This window comes from Lacerta agilis, chromosome 1 (genome assembly GCF_009819535.1).
Source record: "Lacerta agilis isolate rLacAgi1 chromosome 1, rLacAgi1.pri, whole genome shotgun sequence".
Classification (NCBI taxonomy): domain Eukaryota; kingdom Metazoa; phylum Chordata; class Lepidosauria; order Squamata; family Lacertidae; genus Lacerta; species Lacerta agilis.
This window is the reverse complement of record NC_046312.1, coordinates 46,762,145-46,785,420: the sequence shown is the minus strand read 5'-3', so window position 1 is coordinate 46,785,420 and position 23,276 is coordinate 46,762,145. Positions and strand designations below refer to the sequence as shown.

Below are 23,276 nucleotides of genomic sequence, written 5' to 3'. Positions count from 1 at the left end.
TTTGATTTTGTAATAAAAATTGTGATCAAATGGAGGGGAATCTTTTCTAAAATCAAGCCAATTAATTCCATCAGGAAGAAGGGAGGGAGGGGGTCAAAAGGCTTCCAAGCATTTAGAGTATCCTCAAGAACTAACCTCGCCTCATCCAAGGGAACAGAGGTGTACAAAGACTGTAAATCTAAAGTGACTAGAATATCTAATTCCATAATTGTACTTTGTTCTATGATTTGAATGAAATGTGTAGTATCCTTAATAAACCTATCTGACGTACTAACATGAGACAGTAAAAAATGGTCAACAAATTTTGATAGATGTTCCAGGACTGAACCCATGCCAGAACAAATTGAATGACCAGTTGAGATTCCTATATTGAGGGAGCTGGACTAGATGACACTCAAGTCCCTTCTGACTTTACAATTCTATGATTCTATGTGTAATAGCCTATGGGAAAGGCTTCTGAGAACATACGGTAATTTAGAATAGTCATAACTTCACTACATTATGTGCCTGGCAAAGATTTATAAATTTTCTTAGCTCTCTATGCTATTCTGAGTTAGCCTCTTTCCATGCTGTCTCTTATTAATTTCCAATGTCATTTTGTTCTTGTCTTATGTGTAGGCGTAAAAGTGACCGGAGTTTAAGAATCCCACTAAACACACCAAATCTGCATTTCACATTCCTATTATGGGAGATCTTAAAAAAATTCTTGAAAGAGGAGAATATATTCCCTTGAGATCTGCTCCTGTGTTTGAAAGCAATTTTGTTCAGGTAACTATTTTTTTTTAGAATACTACTGTTTAAACTGGCAACTGAGCAGAGCATGAACGCCTACAAATGCCACAGACTCAACTGTAAAAAACAGAGTCTAGTTTACCATGCCTGCAACCCTCCAAATTCCTATTCATGAAGCTGTCTCATGAGCGTTTGAGGGAAAATGTGTACACAAATTCAAACACCAGTGGTAGGTGTGCACTGAAGCCAGAGTGAAGTGGTAATGTGTATACAGCCTAAAACTTTGTACCTACAGATACAGATATACTTCCATGAGCGCAAGGGAACTTTCCTTGCCTCCCCTCTCCCTGTGCACCCCCCCCCCAAATCCGCTCTGGCAGTTCCTCAACTCTCCAGAACATATTTGGGGATACTGGATATGGGTGGAGGAGAGGGAGGGGAAATCCCAGTGGATAAATTCCAAAGTGTCTGGATCAATTTCAGTTAGGTTTCAAGGCTAACTGCCCTGGTTGCCTGAAAGATTACCCCTGGGGCTTGTTTTGGCTTAGAAACTCAGATCTAGTTTTAGAGGAATTGTAGAGCTGCACAGAGAAGTGGGCATGCGGAGACAAGAGCTCCACCAACAGGTGATTTTTCTTATTTTTTATTTACCCAACCATTCTTTGAAAGCCACCCCCTAAGATGGCTAACAACACAGTTTTAAAAAAATGTAGAAGTGCTAAGAATAAAAAAGTAAAAAATAATAATCCAAAGCAATAGTAACTAAATTATCTCTACCCAGCCTAAGAGCCCTCTCAAATAGCCCCCTGAAAGTATTCACCAGCCATCCAAAGGAGAACAGTAATGGGACCAGTAGGACCTTGATAAAAACTTTCCACAGCTTAGGCACCATGATCAGAAGGAGCTTATCTCAACTGACAACCTGGCATACTTCAAACGTGTCTACACCAGGCCAACTTGAGTGTTCAGGTAGGTTCATACGGGGGCAAGCAGTCTGCTCTATGAATCTGCTCTATACAGATGGTGTTATATACTGTAAATAAAAAATAAGAACCAAATACCAAACAGGCGATACACCTTATCCCAGATTAGATTTTTCTTTACCAGTATCAAGTCCATTTGACACCAGTTCAGGACCTGCACATCTTCCTGAGATTTGATGGAAAGAGTGATAGAGCTGGTGTCATCAGTATATTGATGACACCTTACTTTAAATCTCCTCTTGCAGTTGACCTCCTCTTACAGTTTTATGCAGATGCTAAAAAGCATGGGAGAGGGGATTGTTCCCTGCAGCATGCCATGAACCAATAGCCACAGAGTACAACAAAACCTTTTGAGACCAGCTTTCCAGAGATGATGGCAACCACAGCAAAATAGTGCCTTTTCCATCCCATCTCAGCAAGGTGGCTCAAAACCATACCATAACATAGTTGATAGTATTGAATGCTTCTGAGAAGTCCAGGATTATTAGCAGCAGGGGTAACTTCCCAATGGTCATGCAAACTGAATTCCCATTGTGTCAATGGTCTGGGTCATATCTCCATTCTAGATTTGAACCAGAATTGCTGGTTCAATCACCCTGATGCCTTACACAAATCAGGCTTATGACCTGCCAAATGTGTAATGCAAAGGGATGCCTGATTATCACGGAGGCCATGAACTTCTGAGCTGAACCAGGAGTTTGTAAACTGATTTGAGGTTTTTTTTTTTACAACCAATTGGTGTATAAATTGTATGAAATAAATACATACATAAAGTGCAGAATGTTGAACCAGATAGTATAAATATTGATGTTCTGCAGGCAGGGTGGATTTGATTTAAATCAAATTGATTTAAATCATGATTTAAATTACAATTTAAATCACTAGTCAGTAAGACTTGATTTAAATATTTTTTACAGAAAGACTCATTCTTGCTGCTATAAGGTTTCATTTTTGGAATAATAAAATTTCAGAGTAGTTTTTACAGTTATATAAAAATTATTGATTTGGTTATACTATTAGAAATACATAGACAGATAATTATGAAATTATTGTGAGGTTTAGTAAGTTGACTGTTTTTAGGGGCTATATCTCCCAGCAGCCCTGGCTTTAGAGAAGCTGGTCTTCCTTTTTCTAGAGGGGAGGGGAGAGGAGAGATACAGTTGGTAGGCCTAGGCAGGAACAGGCTTGCTGAAAGAACAGGTTGAGGAGAAACAGGCTGGTGGAAAGCTGGAAAAGGGGCCCAAGAACTGGAGTAGAACTTCAGGGATTCCTGCTACAGGACTGAAGTTCCAGGTAGAGACTTTATTGTTTGGACAATGTCAGGTGAGCCCTGGGAAGAAGGGCCTGGAACCAGTGAACTCTGATTAGTTGACTGGCAATCACTTCAAGGTCTCGCCAAAGACTTACAGATCCTAGCTACTATTTCCACCACCACCCCTTTGGATTTGCTTCTATATTCAGGTGCCTATTCTGTACAGTTAAGTGTCAGTGCAGCTGTTGGAACCCAGTGGGATTGGGAAGAGGTTGCCAGCCCTGAAGTGCCTTCAGCACTTCCCTCAAGTCTGAGTTGCACAGACATGCAACTGACTTGCACAATTATTAAAACAAAGATCCCAAGACTTGTGGAGTATTCTGCTCATAAAGTTGCACTTTCATTTTTACTGCTTCACACGGAACTTTGCATTTAAGAGGTAAGGGGTTGATTCTGTGTATATAAATTTGAAAAGGAAGAATGGGATTAAGGTTTTTTCCTCAACTCTGTATGTTTATTTTATAACATTTTTCCTGTGAAGAAAAGGCATGTTATCTCAGCAGACAGAAATTCACGCTTTTGAGAACTGCAAAAACAAGCATCTCGTTTTTAAAACTGCCCCAAATAATCTTACAGAAAACTCTGGAAGAGCATGACATTGTGAATGGATTAATGGAATTCATTTACCAAAAAAATTAAACATTGCATATAAAGCCCCATGCTACATAATTAAAAACAAATCCTTATTTCCTGATGAATAGCATTTGGACTATAATGTAACTTAAATAGAAAACTATGTTTAGAAAGATTTTTCCTCCAAAAGCATTTTATTTTTATAAATCTGATTGAAATAAAAAACCCGATTGAAATAAAAAAATCCAATTGAAATAAAAAAAAATCTTTTTTATTTTAAAAAAATCATAGATTTTTATCCACCCTGCCTGCAGGATAGCAGTCATTGGGTTTTCCAACATCACACTTGAAGCTACTTCCAACATTTCCACTTTGATAGTTTTGCAAGCTTTTGACTTAAGTTCTTCTCTTTTCTCACATGCACATCTTTCTTGAACCTTCCTTCCCTTTCCAATATCATAATTGCAATACAATGTGTTTTCAGATGCTTTTGAAATAATATTTATTTTATATGCCTAAAATAACCTCTTATCTCTTTGCAGGTGAATAGAAGGGGTGAATCAATTTACCTTCATAATCGCCCCAACTATGTGACCATGGGCATTTGTGCCACCAGCTCAAGCCAGTCATTGCCAAATGTGATGGTGCTTGCACATGCAGCTTCTTCGTCCTCCCAGGAAGCCATACCAGCACGCCCAGCAAGTAGAAGGCAATCAAGTTCTGAAGATGAACTAGTACTCACCAGGTGAGTTAGTACTGAGGAGGCATGAAAAGACTGCAAATATTGCATAAATTCAAGTTGTCTGTTATAATTTGGTATGGGGAAATGGTAACAGAATCTCTCAATTTTCACAATTTCTCCAGAGTATTAAAATAGTAAAGTAGCCTATCTATACATAAACGTTTTTCACAAAGAATCCACAATGCGCATCATGAATGAAATTTTCAGCAGCACAATTTGTCCAGTTGGTGGCACTCTTTTATGGATAGGATGAAGATATGTGATGTGTGCACCCCGACTCCAATGGCAACATTGTTTAAATGCCTGAATTTCTAGTACTGCACAAGGGGATGGGGTGAGAAACAATGCCATGTCTTCCATCCATAGTTATAAGATTGGCATAAGGCACTTATGCAGAGCAGACAGAGAGAAAGTTCTCTCCCATCTGAGTTGAGGCTGACATCACTCAGGGCAAGGACTTTTTCAGCTGTGCTAGCCCAGGTTTGGATATACCCTCCCCAAATATGCTTGCCTTGTGCCAACACAACCATCTTTTAGGTGCCAGGCAAAAAAAAAAAAAATTTACCAAGGCACTTTAATGTCAGTTTTGAGATTTGCTTGGTGGCTCTTATCTTTAGACTGAGTTTTATTGAATTGTTTTATGCTTTGTTTCAAAGAAATAATCCTTTGTTCGTGAGTCAGTCCAGAGTCTGAAACCAGCTTGAGAACAAAGCCCAACATGGTAGAAATGGGCACAGGGTATCAAGTTTCAATATTTGCCATCTTAGTCACAGTACTTTTCCATCTCCGTCTCAAATCTCCGCAGCCATTTTCCCTGGAGTCAGGGCGAAAAGATTACATTCCATCCACTTTTAAGAAGAAATATTTCCACCAACTTAGATCCCCAAAAGGGGTCTAACCAATCTTACTTGTAAAATTCAAAACATTTGTATCCACCGCTGTAACAGCAGTCGCCATCAATACAGTTACTTTCTCTTTCACACAAAGGGAATCAGAACGGGCTTCCTTTCCGTCATATCTCCCGAAGCGCCAAATGTCAAGATAGATCCAATGTTAGCGTACTCACGGCCAACGGGCTTCTTCTGTCTTGCTTCTGCCAGGTAGAACGATATCGCTCATCGTGAGCGGCGGCCGCCGCTTCGCCGGTCCGGTTGGGGCATACCTCCTCAGCCCAGCTCCGTGGTCCCTTCACCCCCACTCCCCCTTTACAGGGGGAACGAGGGAAGGGTTCGGAGCTATAGCGGGCTCGCCGGAGAGCCCTAGCCGCGGGACGCTCGACCCGCGGTTTACCGGAGCCCCGCTTTGCGGTAGCGGGGCTCCAACCCCCGGGCCGGCCTGGGTCGCCTCGCTACTGAAGCGACCCACGACTGCCCGCGATGGCGTCCTCGCCGGAAGTCTCTTTGAAATTAGAATTGCTGAACCAGAAATTAACTTTGCTGAATCAGGATGACAATTTATATCTCTCAGGAAAGACTATTCAGAACATTGTTAAAATGGAAGAGACCCTTGGCAGGGAGCTTAAGGGAATTATTGAAGTACAAAGTACAATGTTTTCGCAACTCCGAAGAGATGAAAAGTCCTGCTGGAGTGAGAGTCCCAGGATCAGAAGACAATTTATATCCAATTTCTGGGGTGAGAGCCCAGGAATGATGGGGAAAAGATTTAGTTATCTACAATCAAAAGATGAACGGAATTTTGAAGCGGAGATGCTGGAAAGTGATGATTTGTGTACCCTGATGCTCCCTGCAAGGACTGCTGTAGACTACGTCTGGATCTGTGGACTTATAAGAAGAGAGGACATTCTGAAAAATGGTTTGGGTGTAAGATGGAGGAATATCTGGGGGGAGGCCCCGAGATGGCGTAAGAAAATGGTTAGAAAAGGGATAGGGTGAAATACATTAAGGATAAAATTAGGATGGTTTATTATGGTACCCTGAAGCCGGTGTGTTAAGATTTTAAGTTTTTGAACTAGAGAAGAGATATTTGAACTTTCTTTATTAGCAGCAGTCTAAGTGAAAGAAGATGTACGATATGATTTGATATAAGAAGTAATATGTTGTGTTATGAAGTTGTATTATTAACTATTACGAAGTAATATTTGGAACAGATTTGATGTAAAATAAGAAGTGATAGATCATTTTGGAGTAAAAATAAGATTTTAAGAAGTATGTTTAGTTTAGATTTTTGAATGATTTAATTTTAGAGATGAGAAGTTACTAAAGTAAATTAGAATTGGAACCAAAGGGGAGAAAACGGGGGAAGTCACTAAGTAATGATTCGAACAAGAAAAGGTTTTTTTTTTGTGTAAACAAGAATAAGAATTATTGGTGTGTTTTGTTTTGTTGTGGTTTGATTGTGGGGTTTGTGTTGTTTTTGTGTTATATTGTTCTTTGTTTTGTAAAAACCAATAAATTCTTTACAAAAAAAAAGAATTGTTTTATGCTTTGTATATTGCCCTGAAATTGGTGCGATGAAGGGCGGTGTATAATGTTTTTGTTGTTGTTCAGTCGTTCAGTCATGTCCGACTCTTCGTGACCCCATGGACCAGAGCACGCCAGGCTCTGTTTTAAATAAACAAAAATATAAGCAGTGCTGTTTTTTTTCAGCCAGTGTGCTGAAGCACAGTTCCAGCACCTCTCAGGTGGATGCCACTGCAGGCCAACACTCCCCACTGCTGTTTCTTGACTTTATGTACTTCTGAGAAGTCCAAAACAAACATTTTAAGTCAAAACAGAAGCTGCCCAGCGAGTGCAAATCTACACTTTTTTAAGATATAAGACTCTTAGCTGTTCCTAGCTGCAATTATTGAAGCTACGGGGTGAGGCCAATTCATATTTACTTTTCTTCAATCTGTCTCTTATGTAGCAGCAGCAGGCTTTAAGCTTTCCAGCCAGGCGTCTACCATTGCACACAACACACGTTTGTGTAAAGGCCCTTCCAATCTGCCCTAGCCATCCGCCTGTATCTAAGAGAACGAGGGAGCTGGGGCTATGTTTATTTGACCTGCACCAGAACCAGAGGTAACCCCCAAACCATCTAGGGAGACAGCTTGCCATAGTTTTTAGCACCTCTGTGTACAAAAAGTAAAAATACTAAAACAGGTTAAAATTCACGTCAACTTTCTAAGCACCTGGGTAGGCTTGTCTAAGCAAGAATGTTTTTAGTAGGCACCAAAAAGAATACAATCAAGGTGCAGGCTTGATATCCGTAGGCAGGGAATTCCAAAGTGTAGGTGCTACCACACTAAACAATCTAAACATTGTGGAACAGGTATTATGTGGCACTTGTAGTGATGCCATTTCCACTCATCAAAGAGGTCATCTGGGTACGTGTGAGGTAAGGCACTTTTTGAACCTGGCCCAGTAGCAAATCAGCAACCAGTGCAGATATCTGTGAAAAGATATTAAATGTTTACAAGGCCTCACCCCTGTTAGCAATCATGCTGCAGCATTCTGCACTAACTGTAGCTTCTGGATCAAGCACAAGGGAAGCCCCACATACAAGTGCTGTAATCCAATCTTGAAGTAACCAATGAATGAACTACTGTGGCAAGGCCATAGCTGTCAAACCAGTCATAGTTGATAAAATGAACTTCTAGCCACTGAGGCTACCTGAGCCTCCAGTGACAGGGCTGGATTCAGAAGGACCCCCAAACTGTGAACCTGTTCCTTCATGGGGAGTCCAACCCCATCCAAGGTAGGCAGTTGACCAATTTCTCAGACGTGGCTACTCTCCCATAGTGCTTCTGTCTTCCCAGGATTCAAGTTCAGCTTGTTTTTCTTCATCCATTGCACCACTGCATCCAGGCAATGACCCAGGGACTGCACAGCCTCTTCTGATTCAGATGTTATAGCAAAAAGAAGCTCAGCATCATCAGCATACTGATGACACCTTAGCCCAAATCTCCTAACAACTGTGTGGCTTCATGTAGATACTGGAGATAAGACAGCCCCCTGCGGCATCCCATAATGTAGCCACCAGGGGACCAAAAGGCACTCTCACAATACTATTCTCTGGAGTCAGTCCTGAAGAAAGGATTGAAACCATTTTAATGCAGTGCCCACAATTCCCATTCCCTGGAGCCAGTCCATGAGGATATCATGGTTGATGGTATCAAAAGCCAACAAGAGATCAAGAAGCAGGAACTATATATATTTAAGCATTTCTACCCCATTCTTCAAATGAAAAGGATCCCAGAGCAGCTAGCTAAATAACTGTAAAAGCAAGGTAGTCCCAGGCCATAGAATTTTATTTTGGACAAATCTTCCAGATTTCAAAGAATGCTCCGGCTTCACCACTGTAGAATGAAGTTTATACCTGCTATATCTTACCAATGCAGGCATTATTGTGCATATTTAATTTATTGGCCATTTTATAGTTAAATAAATTACTTATTTTGAATATTTATGAGTAGGTAAAGGTAAACGTAAAAGGGACCCCTGACCATTGGGTCCAGTCGCAGGTGACTCTGGGGTTGCGGCGCTCATCTCGCTTTATTGGCCGAGGGAGCTGGTGTACAGCTTCCGGGTCATGTGGCCAGCATGACTAAGCCACTTCTGGCAAACCGGAGCAGTGCATGGAAATGCCGTTTACCTTCCTGCCGAAGCGGTACCTATTTATCTACTTGCACTTTGATGTGCTTTTGAACTCCTGGGTTGGCAGGAGCTGGGACTGAGCAATGGGAGCTCACCCCATCACGGGGTTCGAACTGCCGACCGTCCGATTGGCAAGCCCTAGGCTCTGTGGTTTAACCCACAGCGCCACCCGCTTTTCCACTAAAGCCTTGAACAAGAGTAACAGATAACACAAGTAACAGGTAACACAATAAATGGTGGGCATTTCAACCACAAATGGCAGATTTAGTAGGTGTATGCATGGAATTCTGTATTTAGTTAGCCCAATGCGCAAAAAAGAGAGAGGGCTGCCTTGAAAAGGTGCATAATTGGACAGGTTTTTCTAGTGACACTAACTGATCCTTCTTTGTGGACTGCATAATTAGGCCAAAGTTCTCTTTACCAGCAGTGCAGGCGGTTGGGGGATCAGGGTGGATTGAAAATGAATGCCATGTGACTTATTGCTGTCATATGCACATAAGTTGTTCTATGATAAAAAAAACACAGTGGATACACTGTGCCTTTATTTTCTGTTGCCTACATGTAATCCAAACTGACAGTGCACAGCGGCCTTCTTGAAATATGCCTCCATTTATTTCAGTCAGTTCCCTACTCTCTTGGATCCCATTTTCCTCTCACTTTATGTAGTGATTCAGTGAAGTACAGCTAGAAGGAATTCACATGATCATTTTCTTGTAGGTTCTTACCCTTGAAGTTTGTAGACGTAACTGTTCACAATGCTAAGAAAAGACGCATCAAACTGAAGCTGGTGAGTGGCCGTGCCTACTACCTAGAACTCTGTGAGCCACTACAGAAACAGCCCCAGCTCTTCCGACAGTGGGTGCGGCTCATCAGTCTACTGAAATCTAAATATAAAAATTCTTCAGTCAATACCCTATATAAAGATTTTAAGACTCAGGAGGAAAACAGAGACACAACAAGCAAGGCACTACAAGTGAGTGCTATTTAGGTATATAGCTTAAGATTGTTGAAAAAAAGGTGGGGAGGACTTTGAGCACATAAAATGGTAAAAAAATTGTAAAGTGTAGTTTTTAAAAACCTGCATAAGCAAGCTCCTGTTGGTTTGCCCAATGCCAAGAAACCCATCCTGCATAATGTAGTCCTAGATATGTATTTGTGTTTTCATTTTGTATTTTTATGCTGTAAACCGCCCTGTGATCTTCGGGTGAAGGATGATATATACTGGGTTTCTTTTTCACTTAATTGTTTCAGACTGTTTTGAGTGTGTGTCAGTTAATCACTGTCATCACTTTGAACACACTTCTCCATGGCAAGTTCAAAGAATGTGAGTGGGACTGATTCTGTACTGAGCTTTTAACAAATGCTATACTCCCTCTTGTCTTTGTTGCTCCCAAAGGGATACAATCAAGCAGAAACTCCCACAAAACCACAAACCAGCCAAGAGCCAATAATAAAACCAGAAATAATCAAGAAAATGCCTTCGAAACGAGTCACCATTTCTGATATAGTAGGTCCTATTGAAGAATTTCCTAAGAGCCGTAGCCAAGCCACAGTTTCTTCTGACAGCTGCATGAAAAATCCCAGTGCTGCAAACTCAGAAAAACTGAAGTATAGTCAAGAATTAATGAAGAGGACTATCTCAAGGAGTAAATCTAGGTATGTGGTCCATCATAATAATTATCTATTGTTACACACCACCCACAATCTCTGCCAAGCGATAGCAAGATTCCAGGGGGTTCAAGGTGCTCACCCAGGGTTGCTGGAAAATTGAGGTGTGGTGGAGACTAGTGTCTTTATTTAACACATATTTACAGCTACTGCCTTCACTGGAGGGGGTGCAGAATATTATGCCCCAAGAGTGTCCCTCATTGCTCCTCTGATAGATTCAGTGAGCTTGGGTCCAAAGCAGCAGCCAGTCCTGGCCCCGGTGTCCTCCAGCCAGCACCACTTGGAGTTCTCCTTACTTCCTCATTCTTGTTCTTAGAACGCTTTACCAAAAAAACCTCTGTGTAAAAGGACAACTTTTTTTCTGACTCACATCACACTACGTTGACCTGGCAACCTCCCTCTCGGTTAATGTCAACCTCAGCCTGTCAGCTCTGATTAAACCACAGCACACAAGAAACTAGGCCTGGTTGAATAGAAATGTTTTCAGCAGGCATTTTAAAGTTAGCACAGAATGCACCTGCTGAACCTCTATTGGCAGGGTGTTCCACAAGACAGGGCCAATGACACTAAAGCTCAGTTTGTCATTGTTGTCAAACAAATCCAACCAACTTGAGGATTTATTTGGGAATTCATTATAACATACAAAAGGTTCGGCATCATAGGAAGCTCCTTTTTCAGAATAAAGGATCTCAGTTTTAGACCCAAGATGGACATAGCTTTGTTTAGAGCAAGATACCAAAACAAAGATAATCAAAACCAAGGGTAAAGGTAAAGGTAAAGGGACCCCTGACCGTTAGGTCCAGTTGCAGGCGACTCTGGGGTTGTGGCGCTCATCTCACTTTACTGGCTGAGGGAGCCGGCGTATAGCTTCTGGGTCATGTGGCCAGCATGACTAAGCCTCTTCTGGTGAACTGGAGCTGCGCACGGAAACACCGTTTACCTTCCCACCGGAGTAGTACCTATTTATCTACTTGCACTTTGACGTGCTTTCAAACTGCTAGGTTGGCAGGAGCAGGGACCGAGCAACGGGAGCTCACCCCGTCGCCGGGATTTGAACCGCCGAACTTTTGATCGGCCAGCCCTAGGCTCTGTGGTTTAGACCACAGCACCACCCGCAAGTCTCAAATTATGGTGAGCTTCTGCACAAAAATATTACCAGGGTCACTGAAAACTTTTGAGCAGAGAGCTTTTGACATTATAAGTCAGTTATTTCCATAGAACAGAAACCTACAATAATGTACTAGGTCATACAGACTTAATCTTTGTGTTCTTTAAAATATTATCTTTAATCAGTGTTTGGCAGTGGGTTGGTGGGGAAGAATCATTAACAAAAGACACTTGATAGGCACTTGATGTGTTAAGAACTGATGTGATCCAATCAATGGTATACAGGAGTTGTAAGACACAAGTATAACTCCCAACCTTTTCACAGATTGAATAGTCATTTTCAAAAGTGATGCTAAAATCACCTTTTAGTGTCTAATGTACCACTTCCAAATGTAGCTAATGGGGAAAAGCCATTTTAAAAGTGAATGTACTTTCTGGTCATTGTGGCACCATTCTACAATTAATGGGCTCATTTCCCCCTCTGTAAAATAGAAAGATTGCTATTGGCATTTGGGACTAGATGGCTGTGCAGTTGAAGCTATTAACTGCATCATAAAATGTCCACATGGATTTATCAAAATGGGCCATGGATCTGAAAAGCTGAAGAACTACAGATCTGTGGTATTTACATTCCCACATATTTTAGCAAAGGCAGCACATCTATATGTAGCTAATTGAGAGTAATTTGCCAGTTTTCACAGTTCAAAAACAGAACCCTAAAGGTTATGACTGCAAAAAGCAAAGCCCTCCCCTCCCACTCACTGCTTCATCTCTGGAAAAAGTCATGCTTTATTCAGTAAGCATGGAGGTGGGAAACTATTTGCTTAGATGTGTACAGCCCTGAAATAGAAACTCATTTCAATATTATTGCTTTCAACTTAAGTATTATTATTATTATTATTATTATTATTATTATTATTATTATTATCTTTACTGATTTCAGGGGACAAGATTTTTTTTCTGTTACGGGGAAAAGACTGCAGACTGCAGGTATGAATGACATTTGAAATTATTTTTCCCATTCTGCTGTCATAGCTATTATATTTATATTTTTCCATATGGGAGCCATAAACTGAAAAATTATCCCAATAAGTGGGAGGTGCCATTGACAAATGGTCTGTCTATTCAGCTTAGTGGTATTTCATCTTTTCTGGGTTAGGCAACATGGGAATGCCCCATCTTCAGAGGTGTTTCTTTGGGAGCTGCTGTCACAGCTGCGGCAGGTGGTGAATAGAAAAACTACCTTTGTTATTGCGTCCTCCCAACTATAGAACACTCTCACTCAGTGCTTAGTTTAATGTCATTCTGGTGCTTGGCAAATATCTTTTTATTTTCCCTGGCATTTTTGTCTAGTTTATCTCCAATACCTGGTTTTTTATGCTGTTCTCTTTTCTGCTTCTTGGTTTTGTTGTTTTATTATTATGCTCTGATATTTTTGTTTCACTGTATTTTTATATTTCATTACAAGCCACCTTGGAACAGTTTTCTGGAAGGTGAGGAAAAAAATTAATAATAAATAAAAATAAAAACAAAGGTAAAAGGTAAAGGTAAAAGACCCCTGGACGGTTAAGTCCAGTCAAAGGTGACTAATAAAAACAACACCTATGTTGTCTCTGTTAGTTAGTCATTACCCTTTGGAATTCAGCCACACAAAAATATATTTACATGTCCAACACTCTCTGTTGTGTGTCCAGCATTAGGGCAATGACATGTGGAGACCCATGACAATTTGCAGAACAGTTTTGTGCAGTAATACTTTCTCTGTATGCAATTTCTCCTTCATTCTCTCCTTCACTTAGACAGATTTACAGCATTCATGCAATGCTCATACATATACACACAGATGCATCATGCACATAACCCTCTCATCTGCACACATCATTCACTCACATGAACAATTTTTTGCTATCTTTCCCTAGATCTGGTGTGCATGTGGTTTAACTTCTGAGCAGTGAGGATGTTTACAAATATTCCATAACACCTCAGCAGCTAAGCCAGTTCAGTCAACTGAAGTCAAAACTTTCAAATAGCTTCAGAGGTTTGAAAGACTGCATTTACTTCAATGTTTCTTTTTCTTTTATTGATTTCATCAGACTTCATCAGCCAAAACTACCATCTGATTACAAATCTATGGATTCTGTGCTTTACTCTGATACCTGTGACACTGCAATCATAACAAGTGCCCTAAAACATTATTAAAAAGCTAGCTTTTAATTTGCTGATAGGTATATAGATATCTCAGGCATCTACTTATGTGCTGTTCTGTGCATCTGTATCTGAAAGTGTGTAGCATCTCTGCATGATGAAGGAATGGAATTGTGCTGACTTTGGAAGCAACATTTAAATGGGGAATAAAGCATAAAGTTCAATGTTCTAAGTCCAGTTTGTGCAATCTAGACCCGCACACATTTGGACAGTACAGTAAATACTTGGTTTATTGGATGACTATGCATACTGCATTTCAACCCCATGCAATTAATGAGCAGAAGCTGGGCCGGCAGAGCAAGGATTGAGGTGGGCACAGGCATTCTTCCCCCACCAAAGGTATGCCATATATATTTTCAGAAATACATATATGGCATTTGAGTAGTTTATGAAGTTGATATTTATCTGTGAATCATATTTAGTATTCAGTAGATTATATTTTTAATTTAATAATCTTTTACTCCGTAATTCACATTAGCTTTAATCAGCCTGTCACCTCAATCTAGAGTGGGTTATTTGCCTGCAGAAATAGTCTTCTGCATGTGGATCATTTTATCTCCTATGCATGAAAACCTATGTATACATACACACTTCCAAAAGGTGATCATAGAATCATCTAGTCCAACCCCCTGCAATGCAGGAATCTTAGCTAAAGCATCCATGACAGATTACCACCCAACACCTGCTTAAAAACCTCCAAGTAAGGAGAGTCCACCACCTCTTGTGGGAGTTTGTTCCATTGTCAAACAGCTCTTACTGTCAGAAAGTTTTTCTGAATGTTTAGCTGGTATCTCCTTTCTAGTAACTTGAAGCCTTTGGTTCGAGTCCTACTCTCCAGAGCAGGAGAAAACAAGCATGTTCCCTCTTCGATGTGACAGCCCTTAAGATATTTGAAGATGGCAATCATATCTCCTCTCAGTCTCCTTTTTTCCAAGCTAAACATACCCAGCTCCTTTCAAGGGCTCCTCGTAAGGCTTAGTTTCCAGACCCCTGATCATCTTGGTTGCCCTACTCTGCACATGTTCCAGCTTGTCAACATCCTTCTTAAATTGTGGAACAATTAGCAACCCCTTCCAGTTTGGTGTCATCTGCAAATTTGATGAGCGTCTGCTTAATTCAGTGCTCTCAGCTTTGACAGTGTCCGTTACTTGTATGTAATGGAGTGACTGAATCCAAGCTTCACTTGTGGGGAAAATTTGATGCCATATGGGTGGCGTATTTTTTGGTTTCTTTGCCGTTATTCAATGTATTGCATCCTTATGACCACTCATTTATAACTGGAAAGAAACAACAAAAAATTCAGAGGGTTTCAGAAAAGCTTCAGTTAAAAGGTAACACAACCAAGTGCTCAAGCATCAGCAAGACATGGAGAGTTTAAATCCATAGGCACACTATCCAATGGATAGAAATTAAAGTCTGAATGTCAAGCTGTTCACTCTAAGTCAACATGGCCAATATAAACTCAATTCAAAGAGCCAATGAAGAATTGTTGAATCTTATAGCATCTTGTGAATTTCTTTTTGTTCCTTCTTTCCCTGAGCTTAGCAATAGGAATCCAAGCCCATAGTTCTGTACTTCAAAGCCCCCTTTCAGACACCTGGAGAATGCTGACTGTACAAAGGGGGGAGCATCCTTTGCTGCTGTAATCCACCCTCACAAACACACAATTCAGTGACTGTGCAGAACCTCTCCAAAATGTTTGAAAGGCACTAACAGTATTTCATTACATGCCAATGTAAAGGTCAGAATGTGGAACAATAAATTGATTAAAGTGTGCAGTGTCATATGCCCATTTTCTTAGCTTAATATAACAAGAGTAGTTTAAATTTCATCATGCAACAAGTACATTTTTGTGAATCATGCTCAGTGTTAAGTTGAAGAATGATGGCATTACTGCCTTTTAGAAATCAATTCATTTATGATTTTTTTAAAAAAAAATATTGTAGCCTGTATGCATACAAACTATGCAATTAACTTAAATGGAATTTAAGTTCTACATTATGTAACCATAATTATATGTGCCTCCTGTGGAAATAAAAAGATAGTACAGGCATTTCCCCTAGTGTAAACTATATGTATAGTTCCAGATACCATGATTACTAGAAAAGCCAGGAAATTATGTATCATTTTCTCTCTTGCTCAAAATGGAGAATATATATCCCCACTATGAGCATTCCAACAAAGAACAAATCTAACCACATGTGCAAGAGTATAGAGAGGTGCAGAAAACGTTATTCAATCTCAGATTGGAAGAGGAGGGATTTGCAGTGGCAATGTTACCTTTGCTTGCAGAGTGAGCTATATTATACTAAAATATTGTACCAAAAATATGTGCTAAAGTCATCAGCACCAGAATTGCAATTTAGCTTTCCCTGTTGGGATAAACAGCCAGTTCATTGTCTGAAAAACAGAACCAGCATCAAAGGCGGGGGGGGGGGGGAGTCAAACTTGAGTTCTTGAGTCATTACCCTGAATTCACAGTCACTTTCTGGTTACTTGAACAAAGTTTTCTGGTACAGAGAGAAAGGAAAACAAAATGTTGATGTGTGTTTTGTGCATTTTTTCATAACACATCTATAAACTGTCAAAAACTGACTCTTTCCTCATTTTTTCTCTCTCTTTTCACACTGTTGCTTTTTTCTGCACTCTTTAGCTGTTTCTAGTGTAACTGTCCCCCTTCTGATTAACCTTTCTTTCCCCCTTCTATTCTAGGTAAACTTGCCATTTTTTTGTTTCGTCTTAACGCCACACCTTTTCCTTATTCCATTTCCTTCATTTCCATTTTCCACTATACTATTCCCCAAGAAGGATATTCTGCCGCACCACCCTGCATGCACACTCATAAGCTGTGTATTTTTCAGCTGTGTTCACAACTTTTCAGTAATAAGATCTAATTTTCATGTGATGCTTCATTAATTCACATTATTATATTTCACATTACTATTTCCATATTATGTCAAGCGGCTGAGACACATGACAGCACTCTGAATCTGACAAAGAGATTTGACAGCTCTCTGTGTTCTGCTTTCTTCCTCTCTCTTTTTCTCACACACTCTATTATCTGCTTTCCTAGGCTGCATTTTCCTCATGTTCCTCCTGTTTCTTTACAGGGATCCTAAAGAATGTCAGTAAGCCCGGGTAATTTTTTACAACTAGCATTAAAAACACATCTCTGTACATCTGATACGAAAAGGAAGCAAACAAACTGAAGACACTGAGCAAAAGAAGAGAACAACATGTTCAGATGAGGATTAGAAATCTAGGAACTGTAGAATTATTCCGTTCTAATATAATAAAAATAAACATGGTTAAAACAGTAGTACATATTTCTTCTTTTGTTGAGTATTTCACCAAACATTAGCAACATGACTTGTCAGTGTTTTAACCATCATCTTCATTTTAATTTTAAAACATTTATATTACAGGAAATTTGATGTAGGTATATCTTAAGTTCTTTTGCTTATCAAATATACTTGCAATATGCTATAGTGATGCAAATAATGTCATAATCTATACCAGTTCGCAATGCACTCAGACCATGTGAAAGAAAGGAAAAGATTGGCAACTAGTTTGAGAACATGCAATAGTCCCTTCACACTTACGTATGTTGTCACAAGAAGGGGAATCACATTAGAAAGGTAATGTACATGGACACATCCCCAGTATCCACATTAGGCATTGCTGTTAGGCCTGTACAATCAGGAATCCAGAACTCAGAGAAAGCCTACACATGAAGAGGTCTACATACATAATCTTTCCCTTATTCCATGCTTCACATGTAGATACCAGTGATGAGGCCAGTAGTGTTGATACTATATTTTTCTGGGTCATTAATGTGAAAATGAACTGTGAAGAACTAAAAAAAGACCTCCCCAACCTAAGTAAATTGGCAGCAAAATGGCACATGCAATTCAGTGTAAAGTGATACATGTTGGGGCAAAAATATTGATTTCACATCTATGCTCATGCAGTCTGAACTGGCAGTGGCTGTCCAGGAACAAGAATTTGGGGTCATAGTGAATGGTTCAATAACAATGTTGACCCAATGTGCAGCAGCTGTTAAAAAGTCAAATTCCATGCCAGGGATGAAATTGAAAATAAGGAATGGAAAATAAAACTGCTAATATAATAAAGCTACTACACAAATCTATGGCATGGCTGCATACAGTTCTGGTCACCTCACCTCAAAAACAATATTGTAGAGTTGGGAAGGTTCAGCAAAAGGTAACCAAAATGATCAAGGGGATGGAACAACTCTATGCAGAAAGGTTACAACATCTGGGGCATTTTAGTATAAAGAAAAGGCGAGTAAGAAGTGACATGATAGACATGTATAAAATTATGCATGAATGGAGAAAGTGGATGGAGAAACATTTTTCTCCCTGCATCATAACACTGGAACTTAGGGACATCCCATGAAGTTACATGTAGGAAGATTCAGGACAAACAAAATAACTTCACACAGTGCATATATAAACTATGGAATTTGCTTCCACTGGAGGCAGTGATGGCCACCAACTTGGATGACTTTTAAAAAGGATTAGACAAATTAATGGAGGATAAGACTATCAATGGCTACTAGCCACCATGACAATGTTTAGCCCTCCCTGTCAAAGGAGTCAATATGCCTCTGTATACTTTGCTGGAAGCCACAGAAGGCAACAGTGTTGTTGCACTCAGGTCCTACTTGCAGGCTTCCCATAGGCATCTGGTTGGCCACCATGAGAGCAGGATGCTGGACTAGATGAATACCTGGCCTGATCTAGCAGGCTCTTATGTTCTTATGTAGTACTGCAGAAGGGGGACCAGAGGTGTGGTCTCACAACACCATACTATGTGTGATCCCCCTTCATGTAATGCCCATGTTTAAAGGAGCCAATGAGTCAACACAATTCTACTTTTGGGAGGAAGTCTGTCACTTGGATCAAGCCTGTCACTTAGCTTCTTCTATTAGAGAAGGTTAAGATCAGTTGGTGGATATTGTTCCTACATGGGTGTTTGCTTGTTAATAAAATACTTGAAGGAGCGTCTCCACCCCCATTGTTCTGCCCGGACAGTGCTGAGGGCCTTCTGGTGGTTCCCTCGCTGCGAGAAGCCAAGTTACAGGGAACTAGGCAGAGGGCCTTCTCGGTAGTGGCACCCGCCCTGTGAAACACCCTCCCACCAGATGTCAAAGAGAAAACCAACTACAGTACCAGGCTTTTAGGAGACATCTGAAAGCAGCCCTGTTTAGGGAAGCGTTTAATGTTTAATAGATTATTGTATTTTAACATTCGTTTGGAAGCCACCCAGAGTGGCTGGGGAAACCCAGCCAGATGGGCAGGGTATTAATAATAATAATAATAATAATAATAATAATAATAATAATAATAATAATAATAGTTGTTGTTGTTGTTGTTGTTGTTGTTGTTGTTGTTGTTGTTGTTGTTGTTATAAAATACCTGTTCTAAACTACTGCATTGATTCTGGAACTTTGTGTTAAAGATAACACATGGTATTAGGAGTGTAACACATTACAGTGGTACCTTGGGTTACAGATGCTTCAGGTTACAGATGCTTCAGGTTACAGATTCCGCTAACCCAGAAATAGTACCTCGGGTTAAGAACTTTACTTCAGGATGAGAACAGAAATCGTGCAGCAGTGGCAGGAGGCCCCATTAGCTAAAGTGGTACCTCAGGTTAAGAACGGACCTCCAGAACAAATTACGTTCTTAACCTGAGGTACCACTGTATGTGAACATACTGTGGAAGACTGCAAACTGCAGAGTGATGACAGCTTTACATTTTTATCTATATAGGCAGACATAGAAAGATGTCTATCCACCTGTCATTGACTGGTTGGACACAGATGAATCCCCAGCTGGGGAACCACCAAGGGAAGAAGGCTCAGAGCCTGGGGAGTGGTGGTGGGACAATGATGAGTGGAGAAGAGGGAGAAGACTGGGAAGAGGAAGTGTTGGAAGCCAAAGGGGTAACAAGACTTAGAGAGTGGGGAGAGCCTGTGGCAGAGAGAAGTCAAGAATCGAGCAGAAGATGAAGCAGGTGAGTGGGAGGGGGGAGGTCGAGACACAGAGATGAATCAAGCTAGTGAAGAGTCACAGGTGTCTCCCCTCTCCTGCTATGACAAGCTCCTGACTTCCAGAACCAGGAAATGTATGAAACAGGAAGAGCAAAGACAGGCTGCACATGATCTCTGATTGCCTGCAAGAAGCCCTGGAGAGGAGGAGACATAGATGGTTTTGGGGAGGCACTGGCAGCAACTTTTAGTCTTGGTAACTGATTTCATGGAGTAGGACCTACAGGGCATGAGCTGCTATGTTCATCAGGCCTGAAACTCTGCCAAGTTTGTGAAGATCCTGAGCAGACAATTTCTGAGTAAACACTAACAGGACAGGACTGCAAAAGTGCCAAATAAATTATTAACAATTGGATTGAGTATAGGCCCATTAGAAAGAATACTCTCTCTCCACTACTTACTTCATTATTTGTGAAATACCATGATTGTCATTAGAGAATGCCTGGAAATTGTTTCCTCTTCCCACTTTTCTTCCTGCGGTATCTCATTCCTCCTCTGGAGGGCAACGTTATCAAACACTTTGTCTTGTAATCTATCAACTAAGTTTCTGTGCAGATACTATTCTTCTTTTGTCAAAATTAAGAGAATTATAAAAAATGTGGGCATTGAACATTGCCTTGTAATTGTTTATTTAATGATAATTTGAAAAAGTTTGTACAGTAAGTTTTGTTGCCTCTTTAACTCCAGCAAAACTGGGCTGGGTGTTCATCAGTATGCGGAGGATACCCAGCTCTACCTCTCTTTCAAATCAGAACCAGTGAAGGCGGTGAAGGTCCTGTGTGAGTGCCTGGAGGCGGTTGGAGGATGGATGGTGGCTAACAGATTGAGGTTGAATCCTGACAAGACAGAAGTACTGTTTTGGGGGGACAGGAGGTGGGTAGGTGTGGAGGACTCCATTGTCCTGAATGGGGTAACTGTGCCCCTGAAGGACCAGGTGCGCAGCCTGGGAGTCATTTTGGACTCACAGCTGTCCATGGAGGCGCAGGTTAATTCTGTGTCCAGGGCTGCTGTCTACCAGCTCCATCTGGTACGCAGGCTGAGACCCTACCTGCCCGCGGACTGTCTCGCCAGAGTGGTGCATGCTCTGGTCATCTCCCGCTTGGACTACTGCAATGCACTCTACGTGGGGCTACCTTTGAAGGTGACCCGGAAACTGCAATTAATCCAGAATGCGGCAGCTAGACTGGTGACTGGGAGTGGCCACCGGGACCACATAACACCGGTCCTGAGAGATCTACATTGGCTCCCAGTACGTTTCCTAGCACAATTCAAAGTGTTGGTGCTGACCTTTAAAGCCCTAAACGGCCTTGGTCCTGTATACCTGAAGGAGCGTCTCCACCCCCATCATTCAGCCCAGACACTGAGATCCAGTGCCAAGGGCCTTCTGGCGGTTCCCTCACTGTGAGAAGCAAAACTACAGGGAACCAGGCAGAGGGCCTTCTCGGTAGTGGCGCCCGCCCTGTGGAATGCCCTCCCATCAGAGGTCAAAGAGATAAGCAACTACTTGACATTCAGAAAATACCTGAAGGCAGCCCTGTTTAGGGAAGTTTTTAATCTGTGTTATTTTAATGTATTTTAATATTTGTTGGAAGCCGCCCAGAGTGGCTGGGGGGACCCGGCCAAATGGGCGGGGTACAAATAATAAAATTATTATTATTATTATTATTATTATTATTATTATTATTATTAACTATAATGGCATAAGCATTCATGAAATATGGTCCAAAGCTGACAGGCTCCAAAGAAAATCAGCAACTGACCTTAAAGTAGCCAATTATGAACACAGGAAATTCAAAGTAACTCTCCAGTATGTAACTACTGAACTAAAATTTATCATGAAGTTAAATTCTGTCACCTGTGTCCGGAATCATTATACTGTAATATCATTTCTCTCACTATAGGTATTTATTAGCTTACCTGTGCCAAAAAAATTGTTATCAACACAAGATTTGTGAAAAGTTATTGTAATTATTTTACATATATTTCAGCTTCACAATTTGCATTTTTTTGCATTTCATATTCTGCTGACTTCTGTACTTCATCTTTTTATTTACATCTATTTAGACCAATATCCTTCTATATACATATCCATGCCTTCAATTTAGGATGATGCAGTCTTTAAAGTACAATAATCCCTCATCTTACATGAGGGTTTGATTCCAAACGTTATGCATATATGTGTAGGTTGTATATATTCCAAATCCTTTGAGTGGCCCCATGGCTAGCAGGTGAGGAAGAGAGAGAGAGCATCCCCAGCACTCCCAAAGTCTGTGCACTAAGCAGGACTTTCTCTGCAAGCAAGGCCAGGAACGTAGAAGCTCTTTTGTGGTGGGTCTGGGTTACCCAGCATAAAAAAAGCTTTTAAGCTCTCAGCCTTGCTTGATGGGGAAGGCCCACTCACAGTACTAGCTCTAGAAAGCTCATATGAGATCTCAGAAGATTATCCCACAAGTCCTCACAAGAACATCCCTGGGTCTTCAAGAGCTGCATGCAGTCAGATTTGCCCCCAAGCAAGTGCTTAAATGCTCTTTTCACACCAGGAATGGGTCTATACTCACTCTTTAAACGTTCTTAGAACTATTTTTTTATATCATTCTAAAACATAAAGGAATTTGGTTTCTCTTTCGCTTCCTTTTCTACAAGGTCTACCCTCTTATTTGATGGGAAGTGGGCTCTGCAGCACCCAATGGTGTCACATTTCATGGGCCATTAGGAGAACAAAGGATTGAGGGCTCAGTGTGATACAGCATTACAGTGGTACCTCGGTTTACGGACAGTCTTGTTTACGAACTATTCGGTTTACAAACCCCGCAAAACGAAGTACAGTAGTGTTCTGGTTTGCAAACTTTACCTCGGTCTAAGAGCGGAAGCTGAGCGGTGGGAGGGCACCAGCGGCAAGAGGCCTCATTAGGGAAAGCACACCTCAGTTTAAGAACGGATTTGGTTTAAGAACGGACTTCAGTAACGGATTAAGTTCGTAAACCGAGGTACCACTGTATTGACGTTTTAAAAGAATGTCATAACCCTTTTAAAACTCATTTTAGTGTTAAAAACCACAAGTGTAGATGAGTTACCCAGTACAAAAAGGGGTTTTAAGCTCTCAGCCTTCCTTGAGAGGCAAAGCCCACTGACAATTTTGGCTCTAGAGGGCTAGGGATGCTCACACAAGATCTCAAGGGAACTCTGATTCTCCGGAAAATCTGGTGAGAGTATCCCAAAGCCAGTGTTGTGAGCAAGCCTTGCTCAGCAAACAAAGCAACGACTTAAAAGATCTTTTTACGCT

At 40.8% G+C, this 23,276-nt stretch overlaps 1 protein-coding gene across 5 annotated transcripts; it reads left to right on the top strand.

Moving 5' to 3' along the window:
• Positions 1-589: 589 nt before the first annotated feature.
• On the top strand, positions 590-21,792 carry FAM71D (family with sequence similarity 71 member D). Of its 5 annotated transcripts, XM_033147576.1 has the most exons (7): positions 591-768; positions 4,143-4,345; positions 9,655-9,910; positions 10,334-10,593; positions 12,656-12,702; positions 13,662-13,664; positions 21,682-21,792. In XM_033147576.1, the coding sequence occupies exons 1-7, from the start codon at positions 685-687 to the stop codon at positions 21,687-21,689; spliced, it is 861 nt and encodes a 286-aa protein (XP_033003467.1). In that variant the 5' UTR covers positions 591-684; the 3' UTR covers positions 21,690-21,792. The 5 variants fall into 5 exon arrangements, with proteins under 5 accessions (XP_033003485.1, XP_033003467.1, XP_033003475.1 ...); XM_033147594.1 differs by lacking the exons at positions 13,662-13,664; positions 21,682-21,792 and adding an exon at positions 16,571-16,629 and having other exon boundaries at positions 590-768; positions 9,655-9,724; XM_033147584.1 differs by lacking the exon at positions 13,662-13,664.
• The last annotated feature ends 1,484 nt before the right edge of the window (positions 21,793-23,276 follow it).

Bases quoted from the DNA above. Each gene is read 5' to 3' on its own strand.
- FAM71D (XM_033147558.1), top strand. From the start codon at position 685: ATGGGAGATCTTAAAAAAATTCTTGAAAGAGGAGAATATATTCCCTTG. The intron at 769-4,142 runs GTAACTATTTTT...ATCTCTTTGCAG, and splicing joins TTGAAAGCAATTTTGTTCAG to GTGAATAGAAGGGGTGAATC. The intron at 12,703-16,570 runs GTATGAATGACA...TGCACTCTTTAG, and splicing joins GAAAAGACTGCAGACTGCAG to CTGTTTCTAGTGTAACTGTC.